We start from the raw sequence: 22066 nt of genomic DNA, 5'->3' as shown, positions 1-22066 counted from the left end.
CAACCTACCAAAGCGCAGCTCAGAGTAAATATTTATTGCATTTTCCTTTTCCAAATGGTAATTTAAAATGCATAAGATACTGTATTCACGAAAGCACGGCTTCTCCCTTTGTTCCCCAAGTCTTCCCGCTTCACTCAAACCCAGCCCCCTTTTCTTTTGTGTAACCAACTGTCGTATCTGTTCCGTCAGTAAGGGACGTTTTCCTTTATGACATAATTTGTAATCAAGGTATGATTCATTCTGTGTATATGTAATTATGTGTGATTAGTTAGGTATTAAGTAAATAAATGATTAAACCCGATTTTGTATTGCTGATTCAACTTGTTAGCCAGGGTTCGTGAAGATAACCAAGAATTTACAACTTTCAGATGAGACTGAAGTAAAATGAAGATTAATGTTGACTGCTATTGATGTAAAATGTTAGTAGGTCTTTAAGAGTTTATTCGGAAGATAACAGCTCTATAAATATTATTTTGTGGTGCCCCGACTTTCTAGTTAGTTACATTTACATGATTAGCTCAATCAGGTAATATTAATTACAGAGAAATTATTTTATAGAATAGCATGTCATATCACTTAATCCGGCATAGCCAAAGACACGACACTGGGGAATAATCTGATTTTTGCAAGCAGACAAATCTCTCACCTGAGCTGATAGGGAGACGCTAGCGTCTCAACTGGCCAATTGCCTGATTTACTGTGTTATTTAAGATTTTATTTGAAGAGGTACAGTAGGGTTTCAGACTTTCAGAACGTCTTTTGCAAAATAAGACAAAATACTTGTATAATTTGAAAATGCATTACGATGTTGACTCCTTATTGCATGGTTGTGGTATATTTTAATTTAAAAGACAGTCAATGCAAGAAGTGATTTTAATCTACAATCATAAAATGGAAAACTTTTCACAAATAGTTTCTCATTTTCAGTTTACAGAGAAGGCTTTGTAAATAGAAGTCCTTTTTAAATTATTGAATTGGAATTTCAGTTTACTTCCTGCATTGACTGCCTCCAATTCGAATTTACCCAAGTCATGTCTTCATAGACTGAAAGATATGTAACCCACCCATCGTGTGACTTATAATGTGCTACACAAGTTGAGGAACTTACTTTAACTTCCTGTTTTACTGGGTATGTTCAACAAAAAGTATGGCAGCTCTCCTACATTACATAGTGTTTCTATCAGCTCTAGTCCAAGGATCAGGTAAATATTCTACCTTTGCTCTAGTATTGGCTGCATTGATTAAATATGTTTACCAATAATCTGATCAGAAAGGCAGGCATGTGACAGGCAATAGGTTTGTGCTGATAGTTTCACTTGATGTTAGGGATGAGCTACGCACATGTTGATGAGTCATTTTTTGCTATTTATAATTTGTATGTTTTATTTACAAACGCAACAACAACAGCACAGTGACAAAAAACATTCACATGATAAACAAGAAGTAGGAAGGACAAGGCAGGGTAGCCTGGGTCCTACCAGGACACACAAGACAAGAGTCCACAGAGTCCATGAGTCACTGTTCTTCAGATAATTGTCACTATCCTGTAAAACCAACAAAAACTAAAAATCTATATATACTGGATATCCAGTCATATACCTGATATGTCATGCTTCCTACTGTACTTTACCACTTGCCTTGATGTCATATCCCAAACAACAGTATCACAGAGGTTCACTCTGTATGGGGATAGGGGGTAAGAACACTATTTTTGTTTTGTTTAACCTTTATTTAACTAGGCAAGTCATTAAATTCTGATATTTTAAATATATATTATGATATTTGAAATGGAATAGAATTAGGATATTATGATATTTCATTGAAAGTAGCTCTATCGGTTAACATTGATCAATTGGTTAATTAGTAGTAATTTGTTGAATCATACTGTTGTGTATTACAAGTAGCAAACGTATAGCGTTTTAGAGTTAGTATAAAAGTGTGAGAAACACCTTGAGCTACAGGATGTGGAAACCACAGCTTCAGCACGAGGGTGGGGTGATATTGACAGAACGTTGACATCCATTTATAAGCCAACTGGTTTCATGATGGATATGTACTGTATTTTAGACCACAAACTCTACAATGAACATAAACACTTTAATGCATGAAACATCACCCAACATACTGTATCTTAGAACAGGTCTTTGAATTGAATTAAGTGTTTTGTAATTAATGCTAATTCAACTATAGTTACCATAAACATACTGTTGCACTGTAAAAAAAAGTTAACTTAAGTAATTGCTCAATTCTGTGAATTTGGTGGACTTCTAAAGGACAATTTCAGCTAATGTGTTAAGGTTTATTTGACCCCTAGAGTTTGTTGACGCACCGCTGTCAATCAAAACAAAATCAGTCAGTTCAAGCTAGAGATATCTGTGTTTTTGCATGGGCTGCGTCTTAATGCATCACATCCTATGGCGGCCTTCCACATGTGCGATGGAAGGTGGCCGAGCTACAGCGGTGTTTGTAGGAAACATCCTGACAATCGGTCTTCTCACGCAAACGTTTGTAGCGTCCGAACATTTTGGCCTAGAAACTAATGGAACCACTCTATGGAAAGAGGAGAGTCTCACGAACACGAAGGTTGTCTCCGGTGGTCTCCGTAAAACATTTATGGAAGTAAACCGATTTTGCCTACCTAAAAAAAGGGCCAAAATATGTGTAAAAATATATATATTTCCTGAATGTTCTTATATCTCCTGGATATAGGACAGGCACTTAAACTGCATTCCTTATGATTTATTTTTTGACTGTCTTTTTTGCCATTTATAAATGTGTCATTCAATGCATTTCTATGGGCAATAGTAGTCAAAGCCAAATTTAATATTTTATATCAAATAATTGTTTTTATATATATATATTTTTCATACCTAAAGGGTCCTAAAGGGTTCTAAATCAAATAGCTACATGATACATCTTAAAACAATGCCATATGTCAGCTTAGGACCCTCCCTCTAAAATTCTAAGTTTGTATGTTGGTTCAGCTACAGTGCCTTCAGAAAGTATTCATACCCCTTGACTTATTCCACATTTTGTTGTGAAATCAAAATGCATGAAATATATATATTTTTTTCTCACCCATCTACACACAATACCCCATAATTACTAAGTGAAAACATGTTTTTAGAAATTTAGGAATGTTTTGAAAATGAAATACAGTATGAAATAAATAAGTATTCACACCACCAAGTCCATACATTGTAGAATAACCTTTGGCAGCGATTACATCTGAGTCTTTCTGGGAAAGTCTACATTTTCCACACCTGGATTGTTCAACATTTTACCCTTATTATTTTCTAAATTCTTCAAGCTCTGTCAAATTGGTTGCTGATCATACTTAAGTAGATTTAAAGTCAAAACTGTAACTCGGCCACTCAGGAACATTCATTGCCTTTTAAACACTATTATTGCACACAGAGTGAGTCCATGCAACTCATTATGGGACGTGTTAAGCACATGTTTAATCCTAAACTTATTTAGGCTTGCCATGACAAACTTGGTTGAATCTTTATTGACTCAAGACATTTCAGCTTTTCATTTTTAATGAATTTGCAAAATTTTTCAATAAACATAATTCCTTTGACATTCTGGGGTATTGTTTTGTCACTGGCCTACACACAATCTTAATTTAATCAATTTTATATTCAGGCTGTAAAACAAAATGTAGAAAAAGTCAAGGGGTAGAATACTTTCTGAAGGCCCTGTATATGCCCAAATGTTGAGCAATCGCACCATCCTATTGCACCTGGTTAACTTACAATTGTACAGTACATTGAATCACCATATTTTTTTGTATAACGTGTTCTTGGTAGACTGTTTCATTTTTACATGAAGTTTTCTGTCTGTTTATTTCAGAGTCCAGCATTGAGACTCTGAAACGGTTTGTGCTGAAGGGAGAAAATGTTCGTCTGCACGTCCAGGGATATGCTAAACTAAATAATATTGAGGATTTAAAGTGGACTTTTAACAAATCTCACACTTTAGTAAAATACTCCAATGAATCATCAACAGTGAAAGTATACACTAAATACCAAGGCAGGATTGAGTTTAGTGAGGCAAACTTCTCTCTAGTACTGAAGAACCTACAGGAAGGAGACAGTGGACTTTATGACGCAGGAGTGAGTGGTGAAGAAAACAAAGATGTTGCCAAGTACCAGATATCAGTTCAAGGTAGGTTGTCCTCCTTCCTGCCATCCTTCTCTTTGTATCGATATGGTTACAGTAGCAATCAATAGTGAAATATGAATTCTATCTCTGGTTAAATGCATTTAAATGTACTGCCTCGTAAGGTACAGAAAATGTCAACCACATTAAATGGTGACTAGAAAAATTATCAGCTTTGTTGTTTGTGTGTGTGTGTGTGTGTAAATGGATAGGTGTGCATGTGTGCATTTGTGTGGTTTTCTAACCATGTCTATTTGCCTGTTTATCTGTTGTGTATTCAGAGAGAGTTGTGACACCAGTCCTGACAGTGAACTCTGTCTCCTCCATCAATGGCAACTGTAACGTGACTGTGACCTGCAGAGGTCAGAACACCTCTGTCACCTCCAGCTGTAACAGCAGCACCTGCTCTCAGGTGGGAGGAGAGAGTAGAGGGGCTGAGACCTCCACTGCCCCCCTGCTCTCTGTCTATGTGGCAGGGGGTTTCATCATCTGTAACCACAGCAACCAAATCAGCTGGGCCCCTAACATGAAGGAGATCGAAACGATTTGTGCATCCAATTCTAGTAAGACACGCACCCATGCATGCACACACACTTTTGTGGATACACACTTTCGTGCGCACACACACACACGAACATGCACACTAGACTAGATGTTATATCCTATGTTGACGTTGTGATTTTTATGTCACTATATTGCAGAACCAGAGCGGGACGAAGAGAACCAAAACTACAAAGTCGGCATCATCATCTTCATCATCATCATCATCTTCGTTGGATGTGTCCTGATTGCTTGGCAGAAGCTGAATAAAGGTAAGCTCACTGTTCTTGCTGCAGGATCACTCTTAATACAGAAACTTCATTTTATTAATTAAACCACTGTGAGTACTGTTGATAACAAGTTGTAATGATTTCACATTATATATATATATACTGTATGTATGTACACTCATAGCAAACCTTTATAGATCTTTTATGTGGTTGATTTATAGGTTACAAAGAGGATAGTATAAACACAGATTATGCTACTGTCAGGGTAAGATACCTCATATTTAACACTACTGATACTGTGTCATTCTTGGTGAAAACATTGTATTCACAGAAATAAATTCCAAATGACTGGTAAACTCAAGTTAATTTCATGCTCATATTGTAGATTATTGAACAGACACAGATACATTTTATTTATTTATTTGAGGTCGTTAAAGGGTCAATCTGCAGTTGCTGCATCCATATTTGGACTCAGTTTGTAAACAAAGCAAATGTAAACAAACATTATAATACAGTGGGATCAGAAATGATTGCCAACCTCAATAATGAAAAAAAAGGGGAATCATATTCATTTCTACTAATACAATTGCAACATATATTTTTTTAATAATTTTCTCACAAAGGTAGGTGTCAGAATTGTCACTCTAAAAACAATACCCTCAAGACATACTAACCTCTCACCATTACCAATAACAAGGGGTTAACATGTCTTGAGGGTATGGTTATGATCTTTGACCCTTTAGCTTTCTCACTAATCATTATTCACGAATCCTTAAGGATTTTCCGAGGTCATGACAGCATCCACATTAATGTAGAATTGTTTAAAAACATTCTATTATTATGTACAACAAAAGTGACTCCAAAATCACAATACATTAGTTACCATTCATTTCTATTGGGCACAAAATAATCTGAAACACAACCAAAACTATTTGTAAATTCATCCAACAAGTATGAAGAGTCACAAGCTTGACCTAGTCACTGAGTAGTAATGTTTTGTGACCAAATACTAAGCTTTTAACTACTTTATTTATAACAAATCTTTAGGCGTGTCAATAATGTTGACCCCTCTCAAAAAGAGAGAGAAAAGTAGTTGTTAAACAAAATCTCTTTCTCTGAGCAATTGTATTAGTATAATATAAATTACAGACCCTGGCCAGTCATTATTGCTCAACTTTATCAAGGTTGTAAATCATTTAGGACACCACTGTAGCCTCAAAACATGGTTCAAAACATGGATGGTCAGTTCTTTAATCCATAGCTCTGTCTATGAATTTAAGAGTGGTTACATTTCTCCAGCCTCATCGCTCAGCTTTTTACCAAAACAGGGACGGGGAGGACACTTTGTTTCAACTGCTGATTGCAGCTTTAAGACCTTGTTTTATAACCGGGTCACCGTTCATAAATTCACAGTGAAGTTGTTACTGTATGTTTTTATTCTCCAGACTCCAGGTAACAGTCATGTAGGTGGTGAAGAGCAGGAATCTCCAGGTCCAACAACACCCACCATCTACAGTGAGGTGGGACTACCCCAACCCCAGCTGTGTGAACTACCCCACCATGGAGGGAGACGGAAATCATCTGTAAGTGGTGCCTAGATGACAATGTGTGATTGCATTGAGATCATTAAATTGAAAGGCAATTGTCTCAAGTTTATGGAGACGGCATTCACAGTGAACGTTGTGTCATGTGTCGGCTCGATCAGAAATTACCTTTATATTTCAGTTGCACTATAACTCAGATCTTCCGTGGTCCGGATTGAATCTAGCCCTTACTCTCAATAGCTCTGTTTATAACTGGTTCTCACATGTGTCCTTTGTCCTGGTCTTGTCCACTTTTGGATTGTCTACACCTGTCTAAAATTGTGGACACAATCAAAGTCAAATTGAGATCTGATTGGGATCTTCCTGCCCACCCCTGGAGGTAGTCAGCCACGCATTGTGTCTGGATATATTGCAAGTGTAGACGGAATCTGGACAGTTAAACTATTTAATCCATAATTATCCTGCTCTCTCAAACATTTACAGGTTGCACAATTGACTTATGGCATCAATGGTGGTGTTGGAGGGCCAGGAGGAGGCACTCTGGACTACAGATCTCATGCCAATACCCCAGGACAGTGATGAGGACATCACCCTGAGTAGAGTGCAGTCTTTTGGATGGAATGTTAAATGGGTGTCCTGACTCTCTGTGGTCATTAAAAATCACATGGCACTTATTGCAATCGGCCAAACCCATAATTCATCCATTGGACTGCTAGATGGTGAAGTGTGATTCATCACTCCAGTGAACTCATTTCCACTGCTCCATAGTCCAATGGCAGTGAGCTTTACACCACTCCAGCCGATGCTTGGCGTTGTGCATGGTGATATTACGCTCGTGTGCAGTGATAGAAAAAGTACCCTATTGTCATACTTGAGTAAAAGTAACCTTAATAGTTACTCAAGTAAAAGTGAAAGTAAACCAGTAAAATACTACTTGAGTAAAAGTCTAAAAGTATTTGGTTCTAAATATACTTAACAAGTATACAAAGTAAAAGTATAAATCACTTGAAATTCATTCTATTAAGCAAACCAGACGGCACCATTTTCTTGTTGGGGCACGCTCCAACACTCAGACATCATTTTCAAATGATGCATTTGTGTTTAGTGAGTTCACCAGATCAGAGGCAGTAGGGATGACCACGTGTTCTCTCAATACGTGTGTGAATTGGACCATTTTCCTGTCCTGCTAAGCATTCAAAATGTAACAAGTACTTTTGTGTGTCAGGGAAAATGTTGAGTGTAAAGTACATTCTTTTCTTTATGAATATGGTGTCGTGTGCAGGTCCTCGGAAACCCATTTCATCAAGGTCCCCTGACGAACAGTTCTTGTGCTGAAGTTGCTTCCAGAGACAGTTTTGAACTCGGTAGGAAGCGCTACGTGCTTCAGCACGCAGCGGTCCCGTTCTGTCACCCTGATGAAGACAGCTTGGCTGTCGAAACGTTGGTATTACATTTTTGCATCTGAGCTCCTAGAGTGTGCGGCTCTCCTTTATTTTCAAGTTTCTACTCCGCTAGCCAGCACCTCGCCTTAAAAGGTGTGCGTTTCTTGTTCTTCTAGCTTGTGTAGCCGACCACTTTGCGGCTGAGCAGTTGTTGCTCCTAGATGGCTTCCACTTCACAATAACACCCCTTACAGTTGACCAGGGCAGCTCTAACAGGCCAGAAATTTGACGAACTGACTTGTTGGAAAGTTGTCATCCTATAGACAGTGTCACGTTTTTTAATTTCTTTGTATTATTTGCTTTTTAATATTTGCTGCTTTATTCATTTTATCACATTTCATTAACCTTTAGATGAGATGGGGGCTTCTGCATTTATTTTCTTTATTTCACCTTTATTTAACCAGGTAGGCTAGTTGAGAACACCTTTATTTAACCAGGTAGGCTAGTTGAGAACACCTTTATTTAACCAGGTAGGCTAGTTGAGAACAAGTTCTCATTTACAACTGCGACCTGGCCAAGATAAAGCAAAGCAGTGTGACACAGACCACAACACAGAGTTACACATGGAAAAACATGGAATAAACAATAAACAAGTCAATGACACAGAAGAAAAAAAGAAAGTCATAGTAGAGAAGAATTACAATTAGGCAGATTAACACTGGAGCGATAAATGAGCAGATGATGATGTGCAAGTACTGGTGTGCAAAAGAGCAGAAAAGTAAAATAAAAACAATATGGGGATGAGGTAGGTAAATTGGGTGGGATATTTACAGATGGACTATGTACAGCTGCAGCGATCGGTTGGCTGCTCAGATAGCTGATGTTTAAAGTTGGTGAGGGAAATATAAGTCTCCAGCTTCAGCGATTTTTGCAATTCATTCCAGTCACTGGCAGCAGAGAACTGGAAGGAAAGGCGGCCAAATGAGGTGTTGGCTTTCGGGATGATCAGTGCTGGAACATGTGCTATGGGTGGGTGTTGTTATCGTGACCAGTGAGCTGAGATAAGGCGGAGCTTTACCTAGAATAGACTTATAGATGACCCGGAGCCAGTGGGTCTGGCGATGAATATGTAGTGAGAGCCAGCCGGCTAGAGCATAGAGGTTGCAGTGGTGGGTGGTATAAGGTGATTTGCATGGATAATATCTGAGAACAGTTCCGGTGGCAACAACTGCCCGAGATACGCCAGGAACGCACAATCCCTCCATCAGTGCTCAGACTGTCCGCATAAGGCTGAGAGAGGCTGGACTGAGGGCTTGTAGGCCTGTTGTAAAGGCAGGTCCTCATCAGACATTACCGGCAACAACGACACCAATGGGCACAAACCCACCGTCGTTGGACCAGACAAGGCTGGCAAAAAGTGCTCTTCACTGACAACTCGCGGTTTTGTCTCGCTAGGGATGATGGTCAGATTTGCGTTTATCGTTGAAGGAATGAGCGTTACACCGAGGCCTGTACATGACCCTCCAGCATGACAATGCCACCAGCCATACTGCTCGTTCTGTGTGTGATTTCCTTCAAGACAGGAATGTCAGTGTTCTGCCATGGCCAGCGAAGAGCCTGGATCTCAATCCCATTGACCACGTCTGGGACCTGTTGGATCGGCGGGTGAGGGCTAGGGACATTCCCCCCAGAAATGTCTGGGAACTTGCAGGTGCCTTGGTGGAAGAGTGGGGTAACATCTCACAGCAAGAACTAGAAAATTTGGTGCAATCCATGGGGAGATGCACTGCAGTACTTAATGCAGCTGGTGGCCACACCAGATACTGACTGTTACTTTTGATTTTGACCCCCTCTTTGATCAGGGACACATTATTCCATTTCTGTTAGTCACATGTCTGTGGAACTTGTTCAGTTTATGTCTCAGTTGTTGAATCTTGCTATGTTCATACAAATATTTACACATGTTAAGTTTGCTGAAAATAAAGTTGACAGTGAGAGGACATTTTCTTTTTTTGCTGAGTTTCTGTCCACTACGTGTGACTCTTATGACTAAAAAGGCTTCATGCATAGCGTGTTACCAATAATAGGTCAATATCCAAAGCCACATCTCTTGACACACATCTTCACATCTCTCTCAAGTGCTGACACTGATCCAGTCCTGACACATCTCTTTCAACTCAGTTTACCCGACAGGAAGTTCCCCAAAACTAACTTGACACATGAAAACCATGGTTACCACCAGAGGCAGAAATAGAAGTGTGTACTTGTAAGAGTCACTGGGTGACTTTGTCCCAAATGGCACCCTATTCCCTATGTAGTGCACTACATTTAACCACAACCCGAAGGACCCTGTTCAAAAGTAGGGCACTACATAGGGAATAGTGTGCTATTTGAGTCTAAAGGCTCTCTGGTTTAAGACAGAGTTGTGACCTACAACAGAATAGACCTAGAACGCATCCTTCTGCTATCTGTTGATTCCTCCAATTAGCTCTCCTTGATTACCTAGAAAAATATTATTTCCTATAAATGCAAGCATTTCGCTACACCCGCAATAACATCTGCTAAACGTGTATGTGACCAATACAAAATGTGCTTACAGCCACAAAAACAAACCGACTAAAGAGACAAAAATCATCCTAAATCATCGTTGTTATTTCACAATGATACACAATCACATACAATATGAATAGAAAGTATAATTAAAACCTTTCCTTCATCGTTAAAGTGCTGTAAGGTTAAAATCACAACTCTATATTCTATCCAGTAATGAGTGCTACAAAAGTTCCTGAGGTGCCAACGTACTTAATAAAGTGCTGACTGCGGTCCTCTGTATCGACAACTGTCAGCGTTGTGTGTATAGGTGGCAAGGAAGTCAGGCGCAGGAGAGTCGAAATAGAGTGTAAATGGAGTCTTTTAATAACTGTCCACAGAACATGCTCCATAACACTAAAAAGTACAGACATGAAAAAACATGGGTAAGAGGACCCGACGCGCACCTATACAACATAAAACGACACTGACAATAAAACTATCTCTGACAAAGACATGAGAGGAAACAGAGGGTTAAATACACAACAGGTAATGAATGGGATTGAAAACAGGTGTGTGGGAAGACAAGACAAAACCAATGGAAAATGAAAAATAGATCAATGATGGCTAGAAGACCGGTGACGTCGAACGCCGAGCACCGCCCGAACAAGGAGAGGCAACGACTTCGGCAGAAGTCGTGACAATAACAGATACATCTGTGCAGACAACGCAGACTGACACATATACACAGCAACTTAAAATAGCATGTTCTCCTGTCTTCTTCATTTCCAGTCAGACCAGTGCTTTAGCTAGCATATTCTACAGTACATTGGCACATGACAACAATAACAAAATCATCATCATGAAATCTATAGTGTTACATATGTATATGTTTTGAAAGTGTATGGACGGACAGATGATCCAGAAGAAAGACTAACGTGCATCCCAATGGCACTCTATTCCCTATAATGTTCACTACTTTGACCAGGGCCCATGGAGCTCTATAAAGGGAATTGGATGGCATTTGGGACACAGCAGAAGCATTCAGGGCATTTCCATGGCCTCCTCCGTCCACAACACACTGAACTCCTTTACATCTCTCTCTACATACCAATATCATGTAAATTAACAACAAGTAATGAATTCATCATTTGAAGAGTTGTAGTAAACGGTAACAGACCCTGCTTAGAATCCAGTGTATGCCAGACGTGGGTTCAAATAATATTTAAAATATTTCAAATACTTTGAGAATTCGCTTGAGTCTACCTGAAGTGCCAAATGGGCAGAGTTGACCAATGTCGGGACTATTCTATTGGTTCCATTAAGACAGGAAAGATCAATCAAGCACAGATTAAGTATTTGAGATTATTTCAAATAGTATTTGAACCCAGGTCTGCTGTTTGTGTCTGTGTGTAGGCTCTCAGACTTTGCTGATTCGGACACTGACTCTGGCCCTACTGTCTCTGACCCTCCCTCACCCTCCCTATCTTCTCTCCATGTAACTCTGCTCCAATCGGATCTTCTCTGGATCAGTGCCACCCCACTCCCAACTCCTCCTCTGTTGCCATGGTAATTCTGTGGGCAAGACATTTTGAAGAGGGGCATGGTCTTGGTCTTAGCCACTTTGTCAAAGAAATGCGATGTCAGCCATGTCTTTCCCTCACAGGGACAGAGAGACCACGGGGGGTGGAACTCGTACCCCCACAGGACCTCATCAGGCAGGTAGGAGGTGTGCACCTGGTAGGTGACAGAGGAGGGCTTCACCGTGGCACTCATGATCACCAGCAACTCAGTCTGTCTATCCCCAACCTGAGGAGGGAGGGAGGGAAAAGACTGTTTCAGGACAGGAAAAAGCACTGACACACATTTCTAGTGTGCATTCCAACCAGCACCCTATTTCTTACGTAGTACACTACTTTTGACCCTGACCCTAGTTAAAAGTAGTGCACTATAAAGGGAACAGCCGTAACCAGGTGTAGCGTAGCCTTGGTAGCCCAGGTCCTGAGCGGGCTGCTGCCATCTATGATGTGATAGAAGGTGAGGGTGGAGGATGAGGAAGGGGCTGTCGCTGGACATGTCCACCTGGAAGGGAACGTTCCGTCACATTCACTAGGGGGTCACGTTGGGAGTGCGTCCCAATTGGCTCCCTATTGCCCTCAAGGGGAAATTTGTCTGGGACACGATGAGGTAAATCCCATTTACAGGAGAATGTTTTGTTCGTAGTTGGTTGGTAAGAACCTGATGTCACAATGTAACTGTTGGCAAAAGACACAAAAAGACTACACTGGCAGTTAAACACACACACACACACACACACACACACACACACACACACACACACACACACACACACACACACACACACACACACAGAGAGAGAGGCAGTTAGTCTCCATCCTCTCACTCAGCAGAGCTCCATGCACAAACGCCACCAGAGACCACAGAATCCTGAACAGGAACCACGCCCCCATGAAGGTAAGCCTGAGGAGGAAGAACTCCTAATGCCACTGCATATCCAGGAAGGTCTTCCAGAGGTCGCACATGTACAGGGCCGACCGCCCACTGATGTGCTCAATGAGTATGTTAATGCATCCATCCTTAGATAGAACACGCCTCCTCAGAGTCCCGCCCCCGCCGGGGCACTCTGCAAGGCTGCCTGCCCCCCAATAGGGGCTTTAGAATGTCTGTCTGTATCTGGAAGTGACACCTTCTGAGGGGAGGAGCTTCGGGAAGAAGGAGTGTAGCAGATGTCATCTGTAAGTAAAACAGGAAGGAAGGAGAGAGACATTAGGCAATGTCGTTGCCATAGTAACAAGGCATGAAATATGAATGTGTTTGAGCCAATCAGTTGTGTTGTGACAAGGTAGGTGTAGTATACAGACGATAGCACTATTTGGTAAAACATGATGTCTTCACTATTGTTCTACAATGTGGAAAATAGTAAAAAATAAAGAAAAACCTTTGAATGAGTTTGTGTGTCCAAACTTTTGACTAGTACTGCATATATATTAGAGTATTCAGCTATTTCTGCCACACCCATTGCTGACACGTGTATGAAATCAAGCTCACAGTCATGCAATCTCCATAGACAAACATTGGCAGTAGAATGGCCTTACTGAATAGCTCTGTGACTTTCAACGTGGCACCGTCATAGGACTTTCCAAAAGTCTGTTCGTAAAATTTCTGCCCTGCTAGAGCTGCCCCAGTCAACTGTAAGTGCTGTTATTGTAAATTGGAAACAGCTCTGCCGTGAAGTGGTAGGCCACAAATGCTCACAGAATGGGACTGCCGAGTGCTGAAGCATGTAGTGCATGAGAACATAACTTGCCCAAATGCATAGTGCCTAATGTAAAGTTTGGTGGAGGAGGAATAATGGTATGTGGCTGTTTTTCATAGTACAGGCTCCTTAGTTCCAGTGAAGGGAAATCGAAACGCTACAGCATATATTCACATTCTAGATGATTCTGTTTTTCCAACGATTATGGGAAGGCTCTTTCCTGTTTCAGCATGACAATGCCCCAATGCACAAAGCGGGGTCCATACAGAAAAGGTTTGTCAAAATCGGTGTGGAAGATCTTGACAGGCCTGCACAGAGCCCTGACCTCAACCCCATCGAATACCGTTGGGATTATTTTTTAATAAATTTTCAAACATTTCTAAAAATCTGTTTTTGCTTTGTCATTATGAGTTATTGTGTATACAGTGGGGAGAACAAGTATTTGATACACCGCCGATTTTGCAGGTTTTCCTACTTACAAAGCATGTAGGTGTCTGTAATTTTAATCATAGGTACACTTCAACTGTGAGAGACGGAATCTAAAACAAAAATCCAGAAAATCACATTGTATGATGTTTAAGTAATTAATTAGCATTTTATTGTAGAGCCCTACCAGAAATGTACATGTTAAAAACGTGTTAGAAATACTATAATTACACAATAGCAAATCTAATATTTTTAAGTTGATTTGTAACATGATAGAAATGCATTCTACCATGTCTTTAATTTATTTCACGAACACCTGAGTTTGGAGAGCATTTTCAGTACCTATATAAGCGTAGTGTATTGGAAACAGGTTATCAAGTAATTTCAAATGCCATGGGACATGTTAGAATTGTGGTTATTGATATAAAAGCCTTCTAGAGGAAGAGGAAGTCTAGGCCTATGTGACAATACTTCCTCATTTAGGTTTAGTCATTTGTCAAAGTATGGCGACTATGTATTTCACCCTCTCTATTCTACTAACTCTCCTCCATCATTCAGGTAAAAACATTTTATAAGACATCTGTATAGTGATATAGATTATATTGATTAGACAAATGTCTATAATCTGATTAGTAGGTTAGTAAGTAACAGGCAGTATAATTTGTACTGATTACTCTGCTTATAACCAGTCCAACCAGTGTACTGGTTGTCTAACCGGTCGAATCAGTGGGTGAAAAAGGAAATTATGTGATTTACTGAACTTTTAATTCATGTGTTGTGATGTGTTGAACTTTACCACATTCAAGTAATTCATTGACTTTTAAATTGAAAATATGTAATTAACTTTAGGGCAACATTTTTTGGATGATACTGTAGTTTTAAACACATGTTGAAGCTATACACGTGTTTACAAGTAATGAGTAATACAACAATTTTGGGTTGTGATAGTATACTGATAGTATACTGTGAGGAAAAGGTTCTCAATGTCAGTTACAAGAAGGCTACTGACAGGAAACTACGCCACAATGCCATTTGAAGCAAGAAAACTTCTCACTACCGGAAATGCACAGCTCAACTTGATTTCAGACATGTCTGTTAGAATCAACCAGAAATATGCCCACATTTGAGCACCCAAGTTATCTGTGCTTTTAGGCAGATTAGGTTGTACTTCCTGTAGTTATACTTCATCAAGTTGCTTTTACTGAACGGTTTCTGAAACTGAACTTCATTTTTATTTAACCTTTATTTAACTAGGCAAGTGAGTTAAGTACACATTCTTATTTACAATGACGGCCCACCAAGGAACAGTGGGTGAACTGCCTTGTTCAGGGGCAGAACGACAGATTTTTACCTTGTCGGCTCGGGGATTCGATCCAGCAACCTTTTGGTTATTGGCCCAACCTGCCTCCCCAACTGAACAGTTGATAGTGTGTATCATATCCCAGTTCTTTATTGCAAAAGTACTTCTGTATGACTTGTAACAAAGGTTGTGACTCTGTTGATCTAAAGGCAGCTGATCTTTTTAATGGGTTAATATTTAAACCGTTTAGCAAATAGGGTGTATAGAGAAATTCCTGCCCAAACTACAAAGCCTGCAAATTGGATCATTACGATGTGTCAGCCAGTTTGGCTATTTGCAAAAACAATCATTTTGCACATATTCCTTTAGGAGGTTGCGTTGCTAAATTCATATATCCTACTGCTGTATTTGTCACATTGTTTGATGGGCTTTTTCATCTTTTTTACATTAAGTATTCTGTGTGTTTATTTCAGAGCCCAGTGCTGAGACCTCTGTGTTTGTGCTGAAGGGACAGGATGTTCGCCTGAATGTCCAGACAAATGTTACACTGAAAAAAGATGTTGATGTGCTATTTTGGAAGTTTAACAGATTAGACAATGTTGTAAAGTACCCCCCAAACGTTACCTTTAAAAGGTACCGAGGTAGGGCTGAATTTATTGTGGGAGACTTCTCTCTGCTACTGAAGAACCTCCAGGAAGAAGACAGTGGACTTTATGATGCAGTAGTGAGTGGTGAAAAAGACAGCAACGTAGCTGCATACTTGATAAGAGTCCAAGGTATGTTTGACAGTTTTTTCTATTTTATTATATAATGACACTGTTACAGTATCAATCAATAGAGAAAACATAGTGTACAGGTTAAATGCATATTCATAAGTACTCTAACTCATGTACTCAGGTTAATATACAGTGCCTTGCGAAAGTATTCGGCCCCCTTGAACTTTGCGACCTTTTGCCACATTTCAGGCTTCAAACAAAGATATAAAACTGTATTTTTTTGTGAAGAATCAACAACAAGTGGGACACAATCATGAAGTGGAACGACATTTATTGGATATTTCAAACTTTTTTAACAAAGCAAAAACTGAAAAATTGGGCGTGCAAAATTATTCAGCCCCTTTACTTTCAGTGCAGGAAACTCTCTCCAGAAGTTCAGTGAGGATTTCTGAATGATCCAATGTTGACCTAAATGACTAATGATGATAAATACAATCCACCTGTGTGTAATCAAGTCTCCGTATAAATGCACCTGCACTGTGATAGTCTCAGAGGTCCGTTAAAAGCGCAGAGAGCATCATGAAGAACAAGGAACACACCAGGCAGGTCCGAGATACTGTTGTGAAGAAGTTTAAAGCCGGATTTGGGTACAATAATATTTCCCAAGCTTTTAACATCCCAAGGAGCACTGTGCAAGCGATAATATTGAAATGGAAGGAGTATCAGACCACTGCAAATCTACCAAGACCTGGCCGTCCCTCTAAACTTTCAGCTCATACAAGGAGAAGACTGATCAGAGATGCAGCCAAGAGGCCCATGATCACTCTGGATGAACTGCAGAGATCTACAGCTGAGGTGGGAGACTCTGTCCATAGGACAACAATCAGTCGTATATTGCACAAATCTGGCCTTTATGGAAGAGTGGCAAGAAGAAAGCCATTTCTTAAAGATATCCATAAAAAGTGTCGTTTAAAGTTTGCCACAAGCCACCTGGGAGACACATCAAGCATGTGGAAGAAGGTGCTCTGGTCAGATGAAACCAAAATTGAACTTTTTGGCAACAATGCAAAACGTTATGTTTGGCGTAAAAGCAACACAGCTGAACACACCATCCCCACTGTCAAACATGGTGGTGGCAGCATCATGGTTTGGGCCTGCTTTTCTTCAGCAGGGACAGGGAAGATGGTTAAAATTGATGGGAAGATGGATGGAGCCAAATACAGGACCATTCTGGAAGAAAACCTGATGGAGTCTGCAAAAGACCTGAGACTGGGACGGAGATTTGTCTTCCAACAAGACAATGATCCAAAACATAAAGCAAAATCTACAATGGAATGGTTAAAAAAAAACATATCCAGGTGTTAGAATGGCCAAGTCAAAGTCCAGACCTGAATCCAATCGAGAATCTGTGGAAAGAACTGAAAACTGCTGTTCACAAATGCTCTCTATCCAACCTCACTGAGCTCGAGCTGTTTTGCAAGGAGGATTGGGAAAAAATGTCAGTCTCTCGATGTGCAAAACTGATAGAGACATACCCCAAGCGACTTACAGCTGTAATCGCAGCAAAAGGTGGCGCTACAAAGTATTAACTTAAGGGGGCTGAATAATTTTGCACGCCCAATTTTTCAGTTTTTGCTTTGTTAAAAAAGTTTGAAATATCCAATAAATGTCGTTCCACTTCATGATTGTGTCCCACTTGTTGTTGATTCTTCACAAAAAAATACAGTTTTATATCTTTATGTTTGAAGCCTGAAATGTGGCAAAAGGTCGCAAAGTTCAAGGGGGCCGAATACTTTCGCAAGGCACTGTATTAACTATAATGGGGTTCGATTTGTTTTCAGAGAGAGTTGAGCCTCCAGTCCTGACAGTGGACTCTGTCTCCTCCATCAATGGCACCTGTAACGTGACTGTGACCTGCAGAGGTCAGAACACCTCTGTCACCTCCAGCTGTAACAGCAGCACTTGCTCTCGGTTGGGAGGAGAGAGTAGAGGGGCTGAGACCTCCACTGTCCCCTTGCTCTCTGTCTATGTGGCAGGGGGTTCCATCATCTGTAACCACAGCAACCAAGTCAGCTGGGCCAACGACACCAAGGAAATCAAAATAATTTGTGTATCTAATTCTGGGAAGTCTGGTAAGACACAAATGCATGTACACATTAGGCTAGCGAGCATTTAGCCAGGTAGCGTAGACCACAAAAACATCAGACCATTTCATCAACATGAGTTTTTCTACAAGTAGGGTGTGTCAACATGTTTTATCAACTTGCACACACATTCAGACACACAAAGTAACACTCAGGGTGTAGTGATTTTGATGATTTCTGACTATTTCCAGATCAAGAAGACCACACCTACAGTGTCATACTCATTCTCACAGTCTGTGGCATTGCCATCATCATCATCATAATTGTTTTGATTCGGCAGAAGCAAAATGGAGGTAAACTACCTAATGCTGCTAATAAACAGGATGATTTCACATTATTTACACAGTGCATTCAGGAAAGTATTCAGACCCATTTTCTCCACATTTTGTTATGTTACAGCCTAATTCTAAAATGTATTAAATAGTTTTCCCCCATCAATCTACACACAATACCCCATGATGACAAAACAAGAGGTTTTTAGAAAATTCTGCTAATATATAAATAATAAAACCTGAAATGTCACATTTACATAAATGTTGAGACCCTTTGCTTAGTACTTTGTTGAAGTACCTTTGGCAGCGATTACAGCTTAGAGTCTTTCTGGTACAAGTACAAGCTCTACACACCTGTATTTGGAGAGTTTCTCCCATTCTTCTCTGCATATCCTCTCAAGCTCTGTCAGATTGGATTGGGAGCGTTGCTGCACAGCTATTTTTAGGTCACTCAAGAGATGTTACAATGGGTTCAAGTCCGTGCTCTGGCTGGACCACTCAAAGAGACTCAGAGACTGGTCCCGAAGCTACTCCTGCATTGTCTTGGCTGTGTGCTTAGGTTCAGTGTCCTTTTGGAAGGTGAACTTTGCCCAAGTCTGAGGTCCTGAGCGGTCAGGAGCAGGTTTTCTTCAAGGATCTATCTGTACTTTGCTCCGTTCATCTTTACCCTCGATCATGACTAGTCTTACAGTCCCTGCCACTGAAAAACATCCCCAAAGAATGATGCTGCCACCACCATGCTTCACTGTAGGGATGGTGTCAGGTTTCCTCCTGACGTGACTCTTGGCCTTCAGGCCAAAGAGTTCAATCTTGGTTTCATCAGACCAGAAAATCTGGTTTCTTATGGTCTGAGTCCTTTAGGTGTCTTTTTTCAAACTCCAAGCCGGCTGTCATGTGCCTTTTACTGAGGGGTGGCTTCCTTCTGGCCACTCTACCATAAAGACCTGATTGGTGGAGTGGTGCAGAGATGGTTGTCCTTATGGAAGGTTCTCCCATCTCCACAGAGGAACTCCAGAGCTCTGTCAGAGTGACCAGCGGGTTCTTGGTCACCTCCCTGACAAAGTCCCTTCTCCCCCAATTGTTCAGTTTGGCCGGGCGACCAACTCCAGGAAGAGCCTTGGTGTTTACAAACTTCTTCCATTTAACACTGATGGAGGCCACTGTGTTCTTGTACCTTCAATGCTGCAGAAATGTTTTGGTTCCCTTCCCCAGATCTGTGCCTCGACACAATCCTGTCTCGGAGCACTATGGACAATACCTTTGACCTCATGGTTTGGTTTTTGCTCTGACATGCGCTGTCAACAGTAGGACCTTATAAAGACAGGTTTGTGCCTTTCCAAATCATGTCCAATCAATTGAATTTACAACAGGTGGACTCCAATCAAGTTGTAGAAACATCAAGGATGATCAATGGAAACAGGATGCACCCGAGCTCAATTTAGAGTCTCATAGCACAATGGTCTTAATACTGACATAAATAAGGTGTTTGTCTTTCATTTATACATTTGCTAAAAAAAAATTAAAATCTGTTTTCGCTTTGTCATTATGGGGAATTGTTTGTAGATTGAGGTATATTTGTTTAATCAATTTAGAATAAGGCTGTAAAGTAACAACATGTGGAAAAAGTCAAGGGGTCTGAATAGTTTCCAAAGGTGCTCATAGCGAATCTGAAAATGTAACTTTTAAATATTTGTTGGATTTTTATGTGGTTGACTTATAGGTGACATAAAGGATATTATAAACACCGATTATGCTACAGTTGGGGTAAGATATTTAACATCACTGATACTGTTGATAACATTTTTTGAAAATGTTGTTCATGGAAAACATATAAATTCCAAATTAACAACAAACTCATCTTAATTTTGTGCGTATATGTAGAGCATTGAACAGCTACTGAGAAATATTTAATTAAGCTAATTTTATTCTCCAGACTCCAGATAACAGTCAAGTAGGTGGTGAAGAGCAGGTGTCTCCAGGTCCAGGCCCAACATCACCCACCATCTACAGTATGGTGGGACATCCCCAACCCCAGCCTGGGAACCACCAACCACCTGTAGACCTCCCCATGACTACCATGGCCCCCATGACCTCCATGCCTGAGAGTTTATATGCTATGGTGGGGAAAAAGACTAGCAAACAATAATCAGGAATTTGAACATCATCTTAGGCCGGGATTCTATTCAATCCTTTTAAAGGCAATGTTCCCATGTTCGGGTAACAACTAAATAAAAATGGTCACACGCTTCGTAAACAACAGGTGTAGACTAACAGTGAAATACTTACGGGCACTTCCTGTCACGTGCATCGTAAACAACAGGTGTAGACTAACAGTGAAATGCTGACTTACGGGCCCTTCCTGTCACGTCTGCTCCCTCTCAAGCCACTAGGTCACCAGTCTGCTTTCTATGGCGCACACCTGTCACCATTGTTACTACACGCATCAGCTCATTATGACACTCACCTGGGCTCCATCACCTCCTTGATTACCTGCCTTATAAATGTCACTCCCTTTGGTTCCTTCCCCAGGCGTCATTGTTGCAGTTTCTGTTTCCTGTCTGGGCGTTGTTCGTGTTTCTTGTTTTGTATTATGTTCCTTTTATTTATTAAAACCAACAGTGAAATGTTTACTTACAGGCCCTTCCCAACAATGCAGAGAGAAACAACAGTGAAATGCTTACTTACAGGCCCTTCCCAACAATGCAGAGAGAAACAACAGGTATAGACTAACAGTGAAATGTTTACTTACAGGCCCTTCCCAACAATGCAGAGAGAAACAACAGTGAAATGCTTACTTACAGGCCCTTCCCAACAATGCAGAGAGAAACAACAGGTATAGACTAACAGTGAAATGTTTATGCTATATATACACACAGATATATACACACAGATATACACATGTGCACACACACAGATATATACACACAGATATATACACACAGATACAGTATATACACACAGATATATACACACAGATACAGTATATACACACAGATATATACACACAGATATATACACACAGATATATACACACAGATATATACACACAGATATACACATGTGCTATATACACACAGATATACACACACACACACACATGTGCACAGACACAGATATACACACACACACACACACACACAGATATATACACACAGATATACACATGTGCACACACACAGATATATACACACAGATATACACATGTGCACACACACAGATATATACACACAGATATACACATGTGCACACACACAGATATATACACACAGATATACACACACACACACACATGTGCACACACACCGATATATACACACAGATATACACATGTGCACACACACAGATATATACACACAGATATACACACACACACACACATGTGCACAGACACAGACATACACACACACACAGACATGCACACACAGACATGCACACACAGACATACACACACATACATGTGCACACACACAGACATGCACACACACAGATATACACACACAGATATACACACACAGACATGCACACACAGACATACACACACA

At 40.4% G+C, this 22066-nt stretch overlaps 2 protein-coding genes and 1 long non-coding RNA gene across 2 annotated transcripts; 2 read left to right on the top strand and 1 right to left on the bottom strand.

Moving 5' to 3' along the window:
- LOC139387477 (SLAM family member 9-like) overlaps positions 1-22066 on the bottom strand; it is an 87628-nt gene that overhangs the window by 31739 nt on the left and 33823 nt on the right.
- LOC139387476 (SLAM family member 9-like) lies at positions 1113-9862 on the top strand. Its single transcript, XM_071133713.1, has 8 exons — positions 1113-1202; positions 3856-4170; positions 4446-4727; positions 4866-4976; positions 5156-5199; positions 6380-6517; positions 6962-8324; positions 8391-9862. The coding sequence occupies exons 1-7, from the start codon at positions 1148-1150 to the stop codon at positions 7055-7057; spliced, it is 1041 nt and encodes a 346-aa protein (XP_070989814.1). The 5' UTR covers positions 1113-1147; the 3' UTR covers positions 7058-8324; positions 8391-9862.
- On the top strand, positions 18493-21138 carry LOC139387399 (uncharacterized). The gene is made up of 3 exons (XR_011629156.1): positions 18493-18545; positions 20245-20288; positions 20458-21138. It is a non-coding gene; the product is annotated as an uncharacterized lncRNA (long non-coding RNA).

Source organism: Oncorhynchus clarkii, chromosome 28 (assembly GCF_045791955.1).
Source record: "Oncorhynchus clarkii lewisi isolate Uvic-CL-2024 chromosome 28, UVic_Ocla_1.0, whole genome shotgun sequence".
Lineage (NCBI taxonomy): Eukaryota > Metazoa > Chordata > Actinopteri > Salmoniformes > Salmonidae > Oncorhynchus > Oncorhynchus clarkii.
The sequence above is the reverse complement of the archived record's forward strand: the minus strand, read 5'-3'. Positions and strand labels throughout refer to the sequence as shown.

Bases quoted from the DNA above. Each gene is read 5' to 3' on its own strand.
- LOC139387476 (XM_071133713.1), top strand. From the start codon at position 1,148: ATGGCAGCTCTCCTACATTACATAGTGTTTCTATCAGCTCTAGTCCAA. The intron at 4,728-4,865 runs GTAAGACACGCA...ACTATATTGCAG, and splicing joins GATTTGTGCATCCAATTCTA to AACCAGAGCGGGACGAAGAG. The intron at 5,200-6,379 runs GTAAGATACCTC...TTTATTCTCCAG, and splicing joins CAGATTATGCTACTGTCAGG to ACTCCAGGTAACAGTCATGT.